Source organism: Panthera uncia, chromosome A2 (genome assembly GCF_023721935.1).
Source record: "Panthera uncia isolate 11264 chromosome A2, Puncia_PCG_1.0, whole genome shotgun sequence".
Taxonomy (NCBI): Eukaryota; Metazoa; Chordata; class Mammalia; order Carnivora; family Felidae; genus Panthera; species Panthera uncia.
In genome coordinates, this window is record NC_064816.1 from 101,356,322 (window position 1) to 101,376,199 (window position 19,878).

Genomic DNA, 19,878 nt, shown 5'->3' on the forward strand with positions numbered 1-19,878 from the left:
AGAGGATAGTAATTAGGACCATGAGAATATAGCTGAAAGGGAAGAAATACTTTCCTCTTTTTTTTTTGCCTTCTCTTACCTTAAGTACTCCCTGAGCTTTTTCCTCTTTGCTGTTCTCTGGATTCAATAAGTAGATACATTTTGGGGGTCATTATAAGTTTTGAAACTAGACCAAAAGAAAAGCTAATATATGCAACATAAAGCATATTTTCCTTAACAATCATTGAATGTTTTTGTAGTGATAGTTCATAAGGCTGCAAGATTTCAGGTCATAGAAACAAGTATTTTTCTGCACACTGTTAAGCCAGACGGTAATAAAATAGTAAATTAGTAACCCAGGTTTTACAATTCATGTGAAACACTTCCTGACTTAAAGGTTTTTCTTTTTGTCACACAGTTAAAAGAATATATAGGGAAAATGAGAATTAGAACCACAATATTCATCTCCAATAATTCTACAGTTCCCCCTAATTTCTTTAGATCACTGCATAATTTTTATTATAATAGGTCTAAGTTCTATATAACTTTTATATATTGACATGCCAACATTAAAAATATATAAATCAGATAGATTTCTTAATTTTTGTTGGTGTTTCAATTTATCTATTTATTTTATTTGCGTTGGGATTTCAGAATTGAATTGATTGTGCTCCTTGGGTCATGGCAAATTTTTATTGCCAACCAGTGTTTTATTTCATGATCCTTCCCATTCATTCTGCCATCATCTAGCCCCTTCCCACACCCACCTAGCACCCACTCACAGGCTTGCACTCTTTCAATCGACATTCCTCATAGTTCATGGTCATTTGCAAATACGCACGTCCATGAAATTTATTTCTAACATAGGTATGCCTTTCATGGCATAAAAGGTGTCACATCCTATTTCTTACTGTTTTATTCAGTTGTTTAGTTTTACAATGTAGTCACACAGTTGTTTTTTCCATGTGACTCATTGGCTCTGACACTGTACAGTATTCCTCACATGCTTATCCATATGCCACATTTTATGTGTGTCTGCAGATGCCTATTTTTGAATTCCTAGGTTGCCTTCAACTGCTTTCTACCACCATATGCTAAAGGGTACATCATTGTACGTGTCTTCTGGTGCATCTGAGAAGAGCATCTCCGGAGTGTAGGACCAAGAGTGAGATTTGGGGGCACAAAGTATGCGACTACAATTTTCACTAAATATTGCAGAGTGTTTTCTAAATGGCTACATTGTGTTAGAGCTGTGTCTCTCACTATTATGTGAGATTTCACATTTCCCCACATCTTCACCAGACTTTGCCATTCTCTCTCAAATTTTTAGCAACCTGATGACTCTAACATTGTATGACCGCAGTAGTAGAATCATAGTGGTTGTAGAGATTAGGTGTGTGAATCAGGACACTTATATTTTAAAAGCCCTTAGAATAGTGCCTGACCATAGTAAGCACTCAAATATTGTCAGTTTATGTGGTTCCTCCAATGAACATAAGGCTCAAGTCAATGAGCGTTCTTCATATATTTAGTAGCCATTCAAATTACTCCACAGCTTTATATTACTTTTCTATAAGGTTGTTTGACATTATTCTTTCTGTGTCCCTTTTCTTTGCATATACTCTCAACATCTTTAATTTTTTATAGAAATTGAAAGGATTTTCACACAATCTACTGTTGATTTAGTCTTCTATTTGCTGTCCTATTTTGAGGGCACATCTTTAGTTCAATGTAGTAAAGCTATCAATTTTTCCCTTTATATTTCATGTTATTTTTAGTATTGTTTAAAAAGTCTCTTTCTATTCTGAAATCATAGACACATCCAATTTTACACTTATAAAATTTATAGAAATATTTATTAAAATTATTTATAATAATTATATTATTTTAATTCTTTTGAATTTGTATTTAGTTTTATGTCATTATGTCATTTTATATCATTTATATCATTCACATTCTTCTAATCATTTTATAATCTTGTTGAATTTTCTTACTACTTCTAGTCTGTCATTAGATTCTTTTTATAAAAAAATATTTATTTATTTTGAGAGAGAGATAGAATGTACCTGCCTGTGCACACGAACTGGGGTGGGGGCAGAGAGAGAGAATTCCAAGCAGGCTCCATGCTGGATACCAGGCTCCAGCATGGAGACTGACCGGGGGCTCAATCCCTCGACCCTACGATCATGACCTGAGCCGAAATCAAGAGTCGGATGCTCAACCAACTGAGCCACCCAGGTGCCCCAGTAGATTCTTTTAGATTTTTAGGGATTTTCGTATTATTAACTGCAAGTAATTAGTTTTGATTCTTCCTAGCAGCTCCTAATACATTTTATTTCCTTTCCCAGTCTTCTTGTATTGTCTAAGACTCCGTGTCCTGTTGAATAGTAGTGAAATAGCTGGTTTTCTATTTTTTTCCAATGTTAAATGAAATCCTTCCAAAATTTTTTCATTTGATATGTTATTGCTATAGTTTATTATTTTGTCATTAAAGTAAGGAAGTCCCCTTTTGCCTAGTTTTCTAAGAATGGTAAACATGAGGAGATTTTATTTCTTACTAATCTATTGAGGTTATTATTATTATTATTTTAAACAAAACAGTTTTTGGTTGGATAAAATTTTATTTATAATATTAGTATTGATGTTCATAAATGAAACTGAACCATATTTGTATTTTCTTGAACTACCTATATTGGAATTAGAATGCTATCATAACATCATTAAAATAATTTTAGCAGCTGTTTTTTCTGTTGTCTAGACAAACTACTATAAAATAAGAAACATACATGGCAAAACTCACATGTAAAACTTCTAGAAGGAAAATGTTTTAGAGCATTGTTATTTAAAATACATTGTTCAATTAATATTTTCTATTTCTTCTTGTGTTAATTTTGGCATTTTGCATTTTCCAGAAATATATCCATTTTGCTTTCAATATCAAATTTACTGGCATTTATTTATTTAGAATATTATTTTTGATTTTTAAAATATTTATGTAATTGCTGGAATCAAGAACTATATATTCCCTAGGGTCCCATTATCTCTCAACTTCTGTCTTTGATTTCAAATTTAAAGAACAACAGTCTCGCTGAGATAAATCTAAATTCATGTCAAATCAATTCACTATTCCTCATAAATTAGGCTACCTCACCTGCTTAGGGCCTAGCTACATTCCTACTGAGGCATGTAGATGTTTGGATGTTCCCTATGGTTTAGATGGTGAGCTCATGACTCAGATTACCTGGATTCAGATACCAGCTCAGCACTGAGTACAAACATAACTTTGTGAAGTTTCTTATCTGATCTGTACTTCAGTTTTCCTTTCTTGAAAATGGAGATGATAATAGCACTGTCCACACTGTATGATTTTTGTGTGATTAAACTGGTAATACGTATGAAAACACAGTATATAGCACACACAAGATATTCAAAAGTAATCTATGTTTATTTATAATTTAACCAAACATGAATATACCAGTTTCTATCTTCCATTTTTTCTTTCATTCAATGTTATTATGAAAAATTTTCCAGTAACTCCATATTTTTCTAAAATATAACGTTTAGTAACTTCCAAACATTATCCACTGTGGATAGAGGTGGATGGATGGATACACAGAGATAGACAGAGGGAAAGACAGAAAGAAGATGCATGAATATGTCTGTATCAACTCAAACATTTGGAGAGGATATGCACCTTTGGTAAAATGTTGCACCCTCTAAAAGATAGACTTCAATGGACCAAAGACAGGTATTCACTTCTTGAATAATAACATTTTTGTCAAAATGGAGAGCAAGAAAGATGTGATTATGTGTATGATTCCTTTATAATTTTTCAAATAAAAATAAAAGTTAAAATTATGACATACTTTCAAAGTATGGGACTTAGGATTTGTTGACGCCCAGCAAGTCAGGATTTCTTGGTGGGGAGGGTGGAACTTTTGTAAATTCTACATTGTTTACAGCCCTACCTACTCAGTGAAAAGACCTGTGTACTATAGGTGACAAAACAAATTACAAATCAGAAGATAGAGTTTCATATCATGATCTTAATTTTTTTTAAATGTTATCAGAACTTATCTATAGGTTGTGTCATAAGTTGAATCTTATTCATAGTCTTATTCATAAAGACTTCCAAAATTGTCTTTAGTCAGTGTAACTATTGTAATCAGAAATATTCATGATAAATATTAACATAAAAAATCATGGGAAAAAGTCAAAAGCGTTCTTGCTTTTGAAAAGTCTCCCAAGCACGCCAGGGCTCCACACTTTCTTTGGTGAAATAAACTGCCTTCCATTTTTCTTCAGTGGGCCTCAGCTGGAAGCATGAATACCAAGTGTCCAGACGATAGTCATTGAACAGCTTATTTTTAATCTTTGTCATTTCAGGAGAGGGACTGAGTAGACATGGGAGTGATCATGCCAGATTCAGAACAGTGTCCCCTGAAACACGTTTAAAAAAAAAAATTTTCAAAAATCCTTCCAGTCAATTTAAATAGTCTATGGAAGCCTGTGATTTTAGGGAAACCTCAAAATATCAAGACAAGAGGAAGCTAAGAGTAAAAGGAATACCAAATTGCTTAATTTAGACTCATAAAAAAAGATGTTGAGTCAAGAAGAGAATTTGCGGGGCGCCTGGGTGGCGCAGTCGGTTAAGCGTCCAACTTCAGCCAGGTCACGATCTCGCGGTCCGTGAGTTCGAGCCCCGCATCAGGCTCTGGGCTGATGGCTCTGGGCTGATGGCTCGGAGCCTGGAGCCTGTTTCCGATTCTTTGTCTCCCTCTCTCTCTGCCCCTCCCCTGTTCATGCTCTGTCTCTCTCTGTCCCAAAAATAAATTAAAAACGTTGAAAAAAAATTTAAAAAAAAAAGAAGAGAATTTGCTAAAGGAAGTGATTTTTGATCAGTGAGAAGCGTATCTTCAAGTCCTTAGGCTGTTTTAAACAAGTTGCCATTGGGTTTAGGTGAATTAATTAACCTTATTTTTGTTAAGTACCTGCACACAAAATGAAGATCTGATCATGTCTGATTTCCATCATTCTCTATGGTCATACAGTTCTGACATTCAAATATTGTAAGTAGTTGTTGACATAGTCCTTGAAAAATCTGAAGTTATTTCTCACAGGCTGGTAAAGTCAGGGCTACAAACACACAAAACTGAATGGAATGTTAACTGGGATAATTAGTAAATAGACACATTTAGAAAAACCAGGCAAAGAGAAAAAGTTGCTACAGTCTCAGGGCTTTAGCCTCAATTTTATCATATTTTAAAACCAGAATTATCTTCAGATCTCTATTTGCATCAGCACAAGCTTAAAGCAAAATTTATCATTTCAAATCAGAAATCTCCATGAGACTTTGGATCCTCAACCTTTCCTTCTGTCATAAGCCTTCTTTAATATGTAAAGACCTAAAATAATGATGGTGTTTTCTCTCAATAATCTTGCAGGGGTTTACTATTTACTATGTAATAAAAATAATAAATGAGTTTTATATATAATGAAAATATTACGAAGAAAGTTGCTGAATCAACCCACTATGTCAAGTAGGTTTACAAGAAATGAATTATTTATCAAAATAGCACACACTCAAGACCAATAAAACCTTCACCATAGTATTGGGCCATGACCATGTCTTTATAGTATTATGTGTAATTTTAAATTAATGAAAGGGAAAGTCATAGATCCTGACTGAAATTAAAAAAAAAAAAAGGGGTGAATTTTTTTTTTTTTAAGTTCTAGTTTGTCTAGTATGGTCAAGAAGAATTTAAATACACTTCCCTAGAAAGTGCATTTTCACTTTCACTAATCACACAGCTTTGATAGGTACTAGGGCTAAGGGCCCTTGCTAATTATTAACTGTGTTTATTGATTGGTTCTCACAGCTCTGGAACAATTATCTCTTTTGATCCTCATGACACTCAGGTCTCCTGAATCCAGGCTCCATGTGTACACCCTCAAATCATTGGGGAAATCAAACAAGAGTTATTACTATTTAGCAGGACTACCAGTAAAACAAATGTATTTAAAAAATTGTTTTTAATGTTTATTTATTTTTGAGAGAGAGAGAGAGAGAGAGAGAGAGAGAGAGAGAGAGTCAGAGTGTGAACAGAGGAAGGGCAGAGAGAGAGGGAGACACAGAATCTGAAGCAGGCTCTAGGCTCTGAGCTGTCAGCACAGAGCCCAATGTAGGGCTCAAACCCACGAACCCTGAGATCATGACCTGAGCTGAAGTCGGATGTTCAACCGACTAAACCACTCCAGTGCCCCTAAACAAATGTATTTTTAAATGCATTATTTCATTATTACAGACAAAAGAAAGCAGATAAATGTCCTGGCCTAAGCAAGAGGGAATTCCACTTGTCCGTATCAAAGTTCTTTCTTACTTCTTCAACTAGAAGGAAATTATTTCCTTTTATTTTTATTTCTTCACTAATATTTCTTCACTAACAGGAAAGAAATTATTGCTAAAACTGAAACTAAGCTTAAGTGATCACTCTGATTTTTAAGTTATCTTGTGTCCAGATCACTGGTTCTTATAATTTTTCACTAGAAGATGGAAAAGAACAAATGACTTCTACTTTACAGATTAAGGAAACTAAGACATATAATGCCTCGGTGACAATGTTAAAACTAAACTTCCTGGTGTTGCATGGGACATGCTAGAGTGGAAGCTTCTCTGGGGATAAGTTAGAAGAAATAAAAATATAAAGTATATTTATGTGAGCAAATCTTAGCCAAATAATTGGACTGAAAGAACGAGTTTTGGTAAACATCATGTGTTTCTGAATGAGACTCAGTGGGCTTGAATTTCCCCTTGGCCATGCACACTTGCAAAGTCTCAGTTTTCTCATCTGTAAAATGAGCCTCATTATATCCACTTTTTATTGTTTTGGTTAGGAGGAAGAAAGAAAGAGAATATAGATAATAATATTTATCAATCAGTATCTCAACCTATAAATACATGACATTCACAAAATAGGAAAATCTCAAGAGTTTTTTTTTTTAATAGGCTATATACAGAAGTTGAAAGACAGAAAAGCCAAGAAGGAAAATGCATCCAAGGGGGTAGTTGCTAGAAACTGAAAAAAGAAAAAAGAAAAAACAAACACACACATACGCACCCCCCCCCCAAAACAGAAAAAGCAACATAGAGTTATTTGTTGTCTTTAAAGGTACAGTGACTTTTGGTAGAAGGGACCAAGTATATAAATATTCTGACCTCACTCTCCTCTCTCTGATTTCCAACCAACCCTAAGCTAGAGGTCATCGAAGACCAGTTGCTTTAGTCCATGCAAGTCAGCCCTAAGGGAAGACCACAGGATGCAGAAGGATGGAGAAGGTAATTAGAGGAGCAAAATCAAGTCTGTCACAAAATAATAGCTCATTAGTGAACATTTTCTATGTAACAGACACAAATGATTTACTTGTGTCATCTCATTTGTACTTTTGAATTTTTCCCATAGTCATGTAATACCTGTTTAAAAACATAAATTAATTAAGGAAAAATCGAATTGCATATTATTAGTGATCGTCTGGGGACTCTTGTAATTTGGGAAACGGTGAAAGAAAATGCACCTGCATAAACATCAGTTTTCTAAATCTTTAGATCCCTAGTGACTGGCTTTTTCAGAACAAAAGCCTTTGCCATACCCGCTTCTGTTAAAAGAATGCACAATAAAACGTAAACTTCCACACACTCGTGTTACAGTGCTGCAAAAGCAAAAACTATAGGGTAAACAATGAGAATTCAATCCCTTGAAGCCAGGTAACAGGTAACTCACAAGGCAAGCTGCGCATAACACCACAGACAAACAACCCAGTCTTGAGAACACCCCAGGAGGAGGGCTGCTCTCTTTCAACAAGCAAAGAGCTTAACCACTGCTTCTGAACCCCGGGGGATTTACAGAGAGCTCTGTCTTCTGCGTAGGACCACCAGCCTACTAGGTTTTCGTCCTTTCCAAAGAAACCTGACATTTTTGTTTTTCACGGCACTTTCGAACCGGAAAGATCAAGACGGAAATTTCGGCTACCAGAGATGGAGCGACTGGCAAGTGAAATGATGGAGTTGGTGATTATGATTGTTACCTGGATAGTCATTTTTCTTTTTAAAAGAACGTTGCGCCCGTCCGAGTTTCAGTTGTTAATCTCCTCCATCTGATATCGAAAAAAATGTCCTTCCTTAGACTAGGAGGCATTTCCAGGAGTGTCTGTAAATTCCTTTCGGATCTCACGATTTCTGAGATTGTGAATCTGCTTCTAACTCAGAGTAGGGCGGAGGCGGTGGGTGCTAGGTGCATCGCTCAGATTGAGACGGGATCCCCTGCTACCCGAGCAACCCCGCCTAGGGTATTTAGCCCCTCCCGCTTCCGAGCCCCGCCTCCCCGCAAGGCGAGCCCTATAAAGTCGCGGAGCACAGTCTCTTCTGCCCATCTCGGATTAGTCCGACTCCAAGACCGACGAGGTGCCCCGCCCCTTGCCCAGAGCGCTGCCTGCAGGAGCAATGGCCCACGGGCTGTACCACGAGGAGTTCGCCCGAGCGGGCCAGCAGGCGGGGCTGCAGGTCTGGAGGGTCGAGAAGCTGGAGCTCGTGCCGGTGCCCGAGAGCGCTTACGGCGACTTCTACGTCGGGGATGCGTACCTGGTGCTGCACACAGCCAGGGCGAGCCGGGGCTTCTCCTACCGCCTGCACTTCTGGCTAGGTAAGGGGGTGCAGGCTGCGAGACCACGACGCGCCCAGGTCGGGGTGGGGCGAGGCGGCTAAACTGAGATTTGCAGGCTGGAGGTTGGGGTGGGGGGCGGGTGAGGTGCAGGTGAAGTTGGGGGAGAGGGGAGCCGCAAACCGGGCGGGCCCGGAGACCCGTCGCGCCTGTCGCGCCCCCTCCCGACCGCCCCCTTTGGACTGGCAGCCTTCTCCCCGCCAGAGCCCGCTAGTGCGAACGCGGCAGGAAACGCGGGGCGCGGCGAGGTCGGGAGCAATCTTATCCCATGGACTTTGACCTTTGTCAGGCGCATCACCCGGGCTTGGAGACAGGTTCCCCCAGATTCTCCCCCTTTCACCTTCCATTCTGCAAACCCGCGCCCGCCCAGGGCCGCTGCTTAGCGCACCCCGGCTCTGGCCAAGTCCCGCTCTCCTTGCGACAAGTTCAGTCCTGGTTTCCCTGTCCGGGAGGAGATGCAGTCAAACAAGTTTGCAGGCATCCGCCGCAGCTGGCGAGAACTAACCGCCCCCCCCCCCTCCCTTTTCTCTAATTTATTTTTAGTTTTTGCCTTTAGGCCCCAGCTTCTTTTTGTCCACAAATTTCGGCGGTTAATGCTCTGGGTGGCTTTAAATCAAGACCAACTTGCTCACGCGTTCTGCTAACAGAAATTCTTGTTGATCAGGTGTTGGCGACCCTGGATGGAAGAGAGGAAAAAAAAATAGAGATATCGTCAATATAAATAAATTGCTTTATACGGCATATAGATGAGTTGCTCTATTATGATAATTATTTTTTAAAATATTATTTATCTACTTGAACAAGGGCACCGTGTGAAACAAAACAGCTCCTTCAGCAGTAGTAATTATTTTGGGCTGCATTCGTGCCAGGATGTCAGAATACTGGGCCTTGTGTGTTCTACTTTTTCCACCTTCTACTTTTACTCGTAAACATCCTGAATGTCCAACCTCTCCCCGTAAGATCCTGTGCCAGTGGGCACACCCTTTCTAACAACATGTCGATTATCTGAGACTTACTGCCTTCTTTTTTGACTAGATTGCCTCCCCTAGACTTCTGTTTCTATATTTTTAGCTTTATTCCTGAGCCTGTGGGAGAACACGAAACCACACACACACTTTGAAGTCCCTGAAAAACCATCATTTTTATTTCTAACGTTTGAAGCTTTTAAGAAATAGAACGGCAGAAAACATTGAGAAAGGATGCTCTCAGTGGTAGTGAACACCTCAGCAGACGCTCCAAATGAGACTTATAATGAGGGAAAAGGGCTGTTTTTATTATAGCATTCGATATTACAATTTTGTGCTTACTTGGTGGAGTGCAAGCTGAGTTCCAAGCACATTGTGATTTCCTAGTGTAGTGTCACTATTCCTATCATATTAGACATTGATTGATTTAAATTTTACACCAGAAGTCACTGAAACCTTAATATAAAACCATGTTCACGAATGAATGATGCCAGAGAGAATAGTAATGTTCTCATCTTGGTTTATGTATTCATAACTTGGATCTGGAATGAATAAGAGTGTCTGAAATGCCACATTTGAAATTTTGGTCAATTAAGGTGTGAGAAGACTTTGTATCCTGCTGTAGACAACAGTTAAATTTGACGTTGTTGGGAGACTATAAGAGGGCTGTGAATACAGGTGTTTTTTTTTTTTTTTAATTTTTTTTTGGTTTTTGTTTTTCTTGTTTTATAGATTCTTTCTTATCCAAAGAAGCTCATTAAGCAAATTGTTTTTTAGGGTTTACAGATTCACATTAACTCATTATTCACATTATTCATTTAGGTGTTACCAATTTCAAAAATTGTAATAGAAAATGCCTTGGGCAGAAACACTTCATGATTTTAAAGACTTGCTAAAGCTGAAGTTAATAGTATGTTAAGTAATAAGTGAATTCAGTAATTACTTAGTATGCCCAACATTGTGTAAGGCATTTTTGCATGTGAATAATTTATGAGCCTTCCCTTAAAGTTTATAATCTCAAAGATACAATAAGATGAACAGTGATACAACACAGATAAAATGTGCTAAACACCATGAAAAAGAGAGTGTCTGTATTTCTGGGACACAGGGAAGTAGAGAAGCTTTGACGGAAAAAAGGAAAATGAGGATAATTGGGAGGGATCGACTCCAAGAGAAAATCATGAGGAGCATGGAAAAGTTTAGAGTACAATAGTAACCAGGGCCTTTAGATGGAATTGTTTAGCAGTTCTTCCTACTTTAGTTCCCTGAAGCTAGCTGTATTTCATCCAAAATATTCTACCCAGGACCTGAATTTGTATGAGTTCATGAGGGTTAATCAGAGAGACAGATTGAGAAAAAGTTCCAAGAGGGAGAGCTGAAAGTTCGGGGGGAGGGGGGGCAGGAGGTTTGACTATAAATCATTTGGAAGGAGGATGAAAGACACTGAAATTAGAACCAGGTTGGGATGGAAAAGGTGCATTGGAGAGAAAAGAAGAAACAGGCCAAGTGAGAGGAGGAAAGGGGAAACGAGGAGAAGCAGGACCCAGAATGGAAGAATAGAGGAAGAGCCCTCTTCCCTGCTCTCTCCCTCATTGGCTTTCTGCGATGCCCTTGCATATCTTAGATTATTCCCTTTTATTATTGTTTCTTTATTTACTTTACAAAGTAATAATTTGTTGCCTATAACTTAAAAGCTGTTGCATTGGTCCTTCCTAAAAAATATTTTTAGCTTTGCACCTAGCAGTTTAAATGCATCCACCTTCTGCTTCTAGTTCCTTAGAGCATCATGACTATGGGCATGACTGGGTAATAAAGCTACTCTGTCACATCCTGGGCCTACACTACAAACATCCACTCACCCCGATCCTTTCTCTTTCCAGTTTTAAACTTTACGTAAATGTATTTGAGAGTAGCAAACATTTATGGTATATCTAGTCTGTGCTTGGCTGTCTGTGAGGCAAAGAAAATCCAAAGAATTGGATTGCAGTATGCAGTGTACAATACAAGGAACTTAGACTATACAAGGGCTGGTGAGGATTCTGAGAAACTGGATTTTTATACATTGCTTAGGGGGGAGTATAAAATGGTACAACCATTATGAAGAAGAGTTTGACACTTTCTTATGAAACTAAACTTGGAGCTGCCATATGACCCAGCAATTGCATTCATGGGTATTTCTTCCAGAGGAATGAAAATTTAGATTCATGTAAAACTTACACACAGATGTCCATAGCAGCTTTATTTGGATAGACAAAAACTTGAATTAGCCCAGATATCCTTCCACAGGTGACTGGTTAAACAAACTGTGGTATATCTATACCAGAGAACACTACGGAGCAATAAAAAGGAACAAAACTATCAATACGCACAACAACTCAGATGAATCCTTGGGAAATTTTGCTGAGTGAAAGAAAAACAATGACAAAAGGTTCCCTGGTGTATGATTCCGTGTACATAAAACATTCTTGAAATTATAGAATTTTACATTCGTTGTTATCAGGGGGTAGGGATGGGGTGGGAAGGGGGTGGTGCAGGTGGGAGGTGGTGGTAGTTATGAAAGGGCAACATTTAAGGGATTTTTTGGTGATCTAACTGCACAGTTTTTTTTTACTGGGATGACCAATACATGAATTTGCACATGTGATCAAATTTTAGAGAACTAAATGTACAAACACACAGAGCAGCACAAGTGAAATTGGGGAAATATGACAAAGATAAGTGGGTTGTGTCAATGTCTGTATCCTGGTGTCTGCATTCTGTGCTGTGCTGTACTTATGTATTTGTGCTTTTTTTTTTTTTTTTAATTTTTTAACATTTATTATTGAAAGAGAGAGCCAGCATGAGTGGGGGAGGGGCAGAGAGAGAGACACACACAGAATCCGAAGCAGGCTCCAGGCTCTGAGCTGCCAGCACAGAGCCTGACACGGGGCTCGAACTCACAGGCCGTGAGATCATGACCTGAGCCAAAGTTGGACGCTTAACCAGCGGAGCCACCCAGGCGCCCCTGTATTTGTGCTTTAATATACTGTACTATACCAACCTATACTATAGTTTGAAAAATGTTACCACTGGGGCAAATTTCGTCTGTTGATCTATGGGTCTCTCCTTCCACCAGTACCACACTGTCTTAATTACTGTAGCTGTATAGTAAATCCTAATATCAGATGGAGTTATTCTTCCAGTCTTCTTTTTCGTTGTCAAAAGTGTTTTAGCTCTTCTACGGCCTGGGCCTTTTCATATAAATTTCACAATAAAATTGTGTAATCTATGATAAACCTTTCTGTAATTTTGATAGGAATAGCATTAAGCTTGTAGATCAACTTGGGGAAAATTAAAATCTTAATTATATTGGGTCATATAATCTTAATTATGTCTCTATATTTGTTAAGGTCTTTGATTTTTTTTTTTAAATTTAATGTTTATTCACTTTTGAGAGACAGAGAGTGAGCACGGGAGGGGCAGAGAGAGGGAAATACAGGATCTGAAGCAGGCTCCAGGCTCTGAGCTGTCAGCACAGAGCCCAATGAGGGGCTCGAACTCATGAGCTTTGAGGTCACGGCCTGACCCAAAGTCAGACGCTTAACCAACTGAGCCACCCAGGCACCCCAGTCTTTGATATTTTTATCAACATTTTATCATTTTTAGCATATAGATCATGTACCTGTTTTATTAAATATATACCTGTTTCTTTGGAGTGATTGTAAATGGTAGTGTTTTTAATTTCAATTTCTGCATGTTCATTGTTCCTATACAAAAAAAATGTGACTGGTTTTTGTTATTGATTAATCTTTATCCTCCTATCTTGCTGAATGCATTTATTCTGGGAGATTTTGGGGTTGTTTTTGTGGATTCCTTCATATTTTCTATATGGACAATCCTGTCATCTCTAAATAGGGACATTTTATTTCCTCTTTTCCAATGTATGTTTTTATTTCCCTTTCTTACCTGATTGCAGTGGTTAGAACTTCCCATGTTATGTTAAGTAAGAGTAGTAAGAGTGGACCTCCCATGTTCCAACTTAGGGAGAAAACATTCAGTCTTTCACTATTAAGAATTGTATTAGCTGTGTGTTTTTTGTAGATTCTGTTTATTAAGTTGTGGATATTCCCTTGTATTCCTAACTTTGCAAGAGTTTTTATCACGAATGACTATTTGATTAACCTAGTTATTAAACCTCCCTTTTAGTCTGTTTTATATATAAAATCATCACAACCCCAAAAGAGTTTTAGCAAGTTTGCAGCCTATGTACAAGTACAATGTAACATAATATAAAAGGACATAACACAAAAGAACATAACATAACTTGAAAGACACTGGTTAAATCAGAAAAGGGAAAATAAATGAAGTTATAAGCAAAATTCATAGAGCAAGTACATACGTTTCTGAACACTTGCTAGAATTACATCATGGTATCATTGAATTGGATTCTAGTTTTCACATTCAAAGGCTGGTATTGGTTTCTTTAGGACCTTTCAACTTCTTTATAGCAAACCCTCTAGTTTATTAATACTGATATCCCTTGACCTAGCACAGTACACAAGCATCGACAAATGATAGCATAATTTAATTAACTTACTTCCAGTTCATTCATTAATTGCATGCCTGTCTATTTACATCTGTCTAAAGAAATTTGTGTTTCAACTTGTACTCATTAAGAATGTTTTATGTCAAACACATTATCCTTAACACTTCTGATATTAACCTTGATTTAAGCTTCCCTCTTAAATCATCTCAGTGCAAATCTACATCTTTGCCTTTATTAGTATTCTCATTTATGGATGGGAATGTGGGCAGAAGAATGACACTAGCATTCTTTTGGACTGTAAAATTTCATGTGTTTTTTTCCTTTCACCACAAGAAGTTCACAAAATTGATACCATGGCAAATATCCTTCTAGCTAGTGGATTTTTTTTTCCTGAGAAGATAACTAGCTATACAGGTCCCCTTTGAGAGTAAGGGAGGAATGTAAATAAATACACTTCTTAAATTAATATAGCTGACTGTTTTCCTTTCTTCAATTTTAGTGAATACTCACAATATGGGGGTTTCAGGTGAACTATAGTATTGTTATAACTTCTACACTTTTCTACATCAGTTACACCTGGAGGAAAATAACTACCCCAGATATCACAGAATGTTTCTGCTGTGAGAATCTGAGTATAAAAACTCTCTATTGGTGTTGTGGTTTCTAAAATCCTGTGCTTCAGAATCACGGAAACCCGCTTCTGGGTTGTGTTCTACCAAAGGTCAACTTTATGACCTCAGGGAAGTTACTTGGCCTTTCTAAGCCTCCATTTCTTTTGTTGTGACATGGTGGGAAATATTTCTGCTGCATGCAGTTGCTTGAAGATTAAATGAGATCATCCATGTAAAGCACTAGCACAGTATCTGGCCCAGTGCAAGGATACTATAAATGTATACATGTTAGCTATTGTTATTTCTAAAATCATTTATGACTTGCACACAGCTCCAATATAGCAAGGGTTTTGGAATGTCTTTTATAAAATTTGAGTTCCTCTCAGGACTGTGCCAGCTCTGGTCCTTGTGCACACTGAAGGATGTGAATTAGTGTTTTGACCTCAGTGAGGTTGGCTAGATGGGATCTGTACTAGAATTGTGGAAACTAAGTGTGTGTTGTGTGTTAAATTCCTGGGATAATAGTACATACATTCGCATTCAACAGATGTTAGCGTCTATTTCCTTTACTCTCCCTTTCCCTTCAGAGAATAGTATCTTACACCAATAAGATAATGAAGTGCAGACTGTGGTACTTGAAAAGAGGGGTAAGGTCAAGTTACACTCATTTTCCCATTCTACAAACCACTTCCTTTTTTAAAGCTATTTATCTATGGCCTATGATGTTCATATTCCTTACAAATATTAACATAGTGACTTATTGGAAGCCTGAAGATCGACGGTAATAAAGGCTGAAACAATTGGAAAACATTCTCATAGTCTGATCTGGTTACCAAATGAATCTGAAACTAGAATATAGTGTTATATCTTCTTCAGCGTATACAGACATCAGTATTTCTTTTAGAAAAATGTTTAAAGAGAATTGGAAAGCAAGATCAAAACAATTCTTTTAGATATTAGCAAAATAGTATTTTTATATTACACCATTTCTGCTAAAAGACTGTTCCGCCTAAGACCATTTATTATATTGCTGTGTAACTCAAAGAAAATATCTGAGCTCTTTCTTATCAGAAGTTCTGCCTTAGTCCTTTTCCTTGCTTGAGTAGTGACGTGCTGTCCTGTGCAATTTCAGGAAAGGAGTGTACTCAGGATGAAGGCACAGCTGCTGCCATCTTCACTGTTCAGATGGATGACTATTTGGGTGGCAAGCCGGTACAGAGTAGAGAACTTCAAGGCCATGAATCTACGGACTTTGTTGGCTACTTCAAAGGAGGTCTGAAATACAAGGTAAGCAGTTCTCTTGAATTGTTTCCATTATGATCCCCTTTCTCTTCCCATGCATTCACACCTCATGTCTTCACAGGATGAATGTTCATGAAGGACAGGGTTTTTGCTTTGCTTTTGCTTCAGTCTGTTTTGTTTACTGATTTATACCAGTACCTGCTGGACACACAGTAGGTGCTCATTAAATGCTTGTGGAATGTGGGTATAATATGGGAAAAATTATGACTTAATTTCATCTAACAGGTCAATTTTTAATGAAGTTAAGAGCTCTCAGGCATGTTGTCACAGGAAAGCTCTTAAAAATTTTGTGGAGTTACTTCAAAAATTAAGTGTTGGCAACTTAGGTATTAACATTTTTTTCTTTAAATGCTGTTCTAGAGAACATCTGAATTTACTGCAAATAACCCAGGACTTGGGAATCTCAGTTTTTCTGGAACAGGTTAATACAATATTTGTAACAGTTAATATTCCAGTTAATAGCAAGAGCTATACACACATTTCCCAAATAGTGTGGTTTGATCTTGGAAATGATACAAATGAAACAACACTGAGTTGAATATATGTGTGGTTCAGCCTCACAAAGTCAAGTATACATATACTACCACACACACACATGTGCCCCATTTATGTCTTTTGGCCTGAAACACTAATCATCAACTGGCTTTGTTTTGGGGGAAAACAAAATCAAAAACAAGTTAAATCGTTTTCTCCTTTTAACGGAACCTTTAACGAAGGACCGCCTTTTTTCTGGAATTCTCTCCATGACTCTTGCAGACCGGCCACCTTTCACAATCCCCCCTTCCCCCAAGAGTGTTGAGTGAAAGTGTGAGAAATACCTCCCTAGACAAACAGTTTGGAAGCAATCTTATTCAAAATCAAACCTGCTCTAACAGATGTTCTGCTGACCCTCACCCTTTGAGCATATTAGCCTACTGAAGACCTAAAACCTCAGAGCTAAACCAGAATTCTGAATATATATTAAATTTGTCTACTACAGTGACGGGGTTTGTTTCTACTTTTACCTGGTCAGAGCCTTAATGAATATTTTGTGATGCCATGGAGATGAGAATAAATAATAAGTTCTCTTCTCTCTTAAAATCATTCTTTTCACTCTAGGATGTGAACAACCCTAAATATGAAACCATTACCTCCAATTTTATTTAATTCACATGAGTTCTGACAGTTTTTCTCAAATGATCCTGAAACTTCCTTTGTCAGTGAGCTCAACATTTTGAATAAGCTGAGTCTTATAGTTACTGAAAACATTTACTGTGACATCATCTTGGTGATAAACCCATTTCTGCTACATATAACTTGTTTGCCTCCCGGCAACTGTGCTCGGTTTCCCCAAATATATAATGGGTATAAAAAAAAGCTTCCTCAAATAAGTGTTGTAAGGATTAAAGATTAAATTAAATAATAAAATATATATATAGTGCATATGCAATCAGTAAGAACTTGTGGTATTATTAATCCTTCTGGCTATTAGCGGGACTACTGAAATCAAACTTCTGGATACATATTTAAAAGTGGACATGAAAAAGCAGTTTTACAGTTATAAGATAATTATCTTCTAATTATCAATGTCAAAACCGCCACAAATCAGCATATTTTAGAAATAAGATATTTGCCAATGGAGGTCAAATTTATCAGGAAAAAAATCAATTCACTGTCTTATCATCAGTGACATTGAGCAGATGACAATGCGTACAGTTGCAAAGTACTTGATAGGAAACGTGGAAGCAAAGATAACTTGCTACCCAGAATAACAAAGACTATTATGTTATACTTAATTTTATGCTTCGAAGAATGTGCTAAGCCCTTCGTGGGTATTATCTCATGTAATCCAAGTAGTGCCCCATGCTGCAGTTTCCAGAATTGCCACCCTATTAAGGTAACTGAGCAAACTCGTTGAGGAACTATGTAACTTGCCAAGATCTAATAGCTGTTAAGTGACTAGGGCCCCATCTGACTTCAGTGCCTAAGCTGGTAATCATACTTTGATGCTCTAAACATAAATAAATGGTTCAAATATCGGCATGAATTTCTTACTTAAGATTACCCTATGAAACAGGGGATTGTGTCTGTTTGGAACGGACACAATTTGGCAAAGCCTACCATTACCAAGCCAACAACAGCCATGTTTAGTTACCATGTATAATGTAAAGATTCAGCTAGGCAACATTAAGACCATCTCCTCATGTCATTTAAATGATGTGAGGGTTTTTTTTTTTTTTTTAATGAGGTTTTTAAGGGGGCTAGGGGGTTATAGATGACTGTTATTTGCCACTACTCCCTTATATTAAATCTCTGGTTAATCACACCTTTCCCAAGCTAAGACCCAGCTCTCAGCCGTGATTGTAATAGCGACCTTGAAACATCCATCAGTCAGCAAAACTTTATGGTGCCACTGATTTAGAGGATCATGTACCTTGCTTTCATTCTGCCTTGTGAAAGCAGAAAGAGACTGGGAGTTTCTAGGGTTAATTCAAACATTATTACAGAACTACTTACTATCAAATACAAACATATAGAAGCTTACAGTTTTTCTTTTGTGCCTTTCTCACATCAAATATTAAAGACAAAATTAATTTTTAAAATACTGTTAAATGTTCAGACTGGTTATCACTCTGATGGGTCACTATATGACATTAGGTTAAATGTTATGTAAGTATCCTTGGTCTAAGTCTGTTTTGTATTTTATAACTTTTTTCAAATAACAGTGTTCTTACACTGTTTATCAGGTGATAATGTACTTATTTTTTAAAAAGTGAAATGGCCAAGAACAGTAGTATATAGATGAAAACATATTTATTTTTATTGTATAATACCTAGTTTGTTCATTTATGGCATTCTTTGTAAAATTATGGGCTGAGGAATTATTAGGTATTTCTTAAAATTTGTGGTTACAATTGTCTCAAAGTCAACATTTAGCCTATACTAATAAAACCTTTCTATTTATGAGGGTCTTTTCTTGGAGAATGGTGGAAATTTAAAGTCAGTGGAAATTTCAAGAATGTGCTGACGGTTATATAGGCAACTTAACTTCTTTCTTTGGATTTACTGTGTATGTTTATGTAATAAAGTTGAAAATTAGATTATTTTACAGGTTTCCTATACCGCTGATTTTCTTACCATATTATTGTAGGAGGCTTGAGCAATAAAAGTGATTTGCTTACACTACATATTTATTATGCATATTGCCTCATAATTAATTATGGAAATAAATAAATATTATTGTTTCTAACATTTAATTGTAGAAAACAAGGAAAAGGTAAAGCCCGATTTCAAATAGGGTAAGAAGATGTACTTGATCTGATTATTTTCTTTAACATTTTTTATTTAAACAAATTTTTTTAATGTTTATTTATTTTTGAGAGAGCGAGACCGAATGCAAGGAGGGGAGGGGCAGAGAGAGAGGGAGACACAGAATCTGAAGCAGGCTCCAGGCTCTGAGCGGTCAGCACACAGCCTGATGCAGGGCTCGAACTCACAAACTGTGAGATCATGACCTGAGCTGATGTTGGACGCTTAACTGACTGAGCCACCAAGGTGACCCTGTCTTTTAACATTTTTTTGATTGAACATAGTTTCATTTTGTTTTGTTTTGGGATGTGCAACCAAATTTAGGGTATAAATACTCAGGCCTGCATATTAAGAAAAAAAAGGAAGAAAGATTTTTTAATAATGTTATAACAGAGACCATAAATAGGATCCACTTATATACCTAGCCAGTATTCAACCCCCCTTCTCTGTCCTAACACTGTGTGTGACATGGGAATTTGGGGTTGTCTAGTTCT

General features: G+C 37.2%; 1 protein-coding gene across 1 annotated transcript in view; it reads left to right on the forward strand.

Annotated features, from left to right (window-relative positions):
• The first annotated feature begins 8,421 nt into the window (after positions 1-8,421).
• Positions 8,422-19,878, forward strand: part of SCIN (scinderin) — an 80,708-nt gene continuing 69,251 nt past the window's right edge. The window contains exons 1-2 of the mRNA XM_049641557.1: positions 8,422-8,675; positions 15,927-16,081. Of these exons, the coding sequence (XP_049497514.1) occupies positions 8,477-8,675; positions 15,927-16,081 (354 nt within the window). The 5' untranslated portion in view covers positions 8,422-8,476. The remainder of the gene's footprint in view (positions 8,676-15,926; positions 16,082-19,878) is intronic.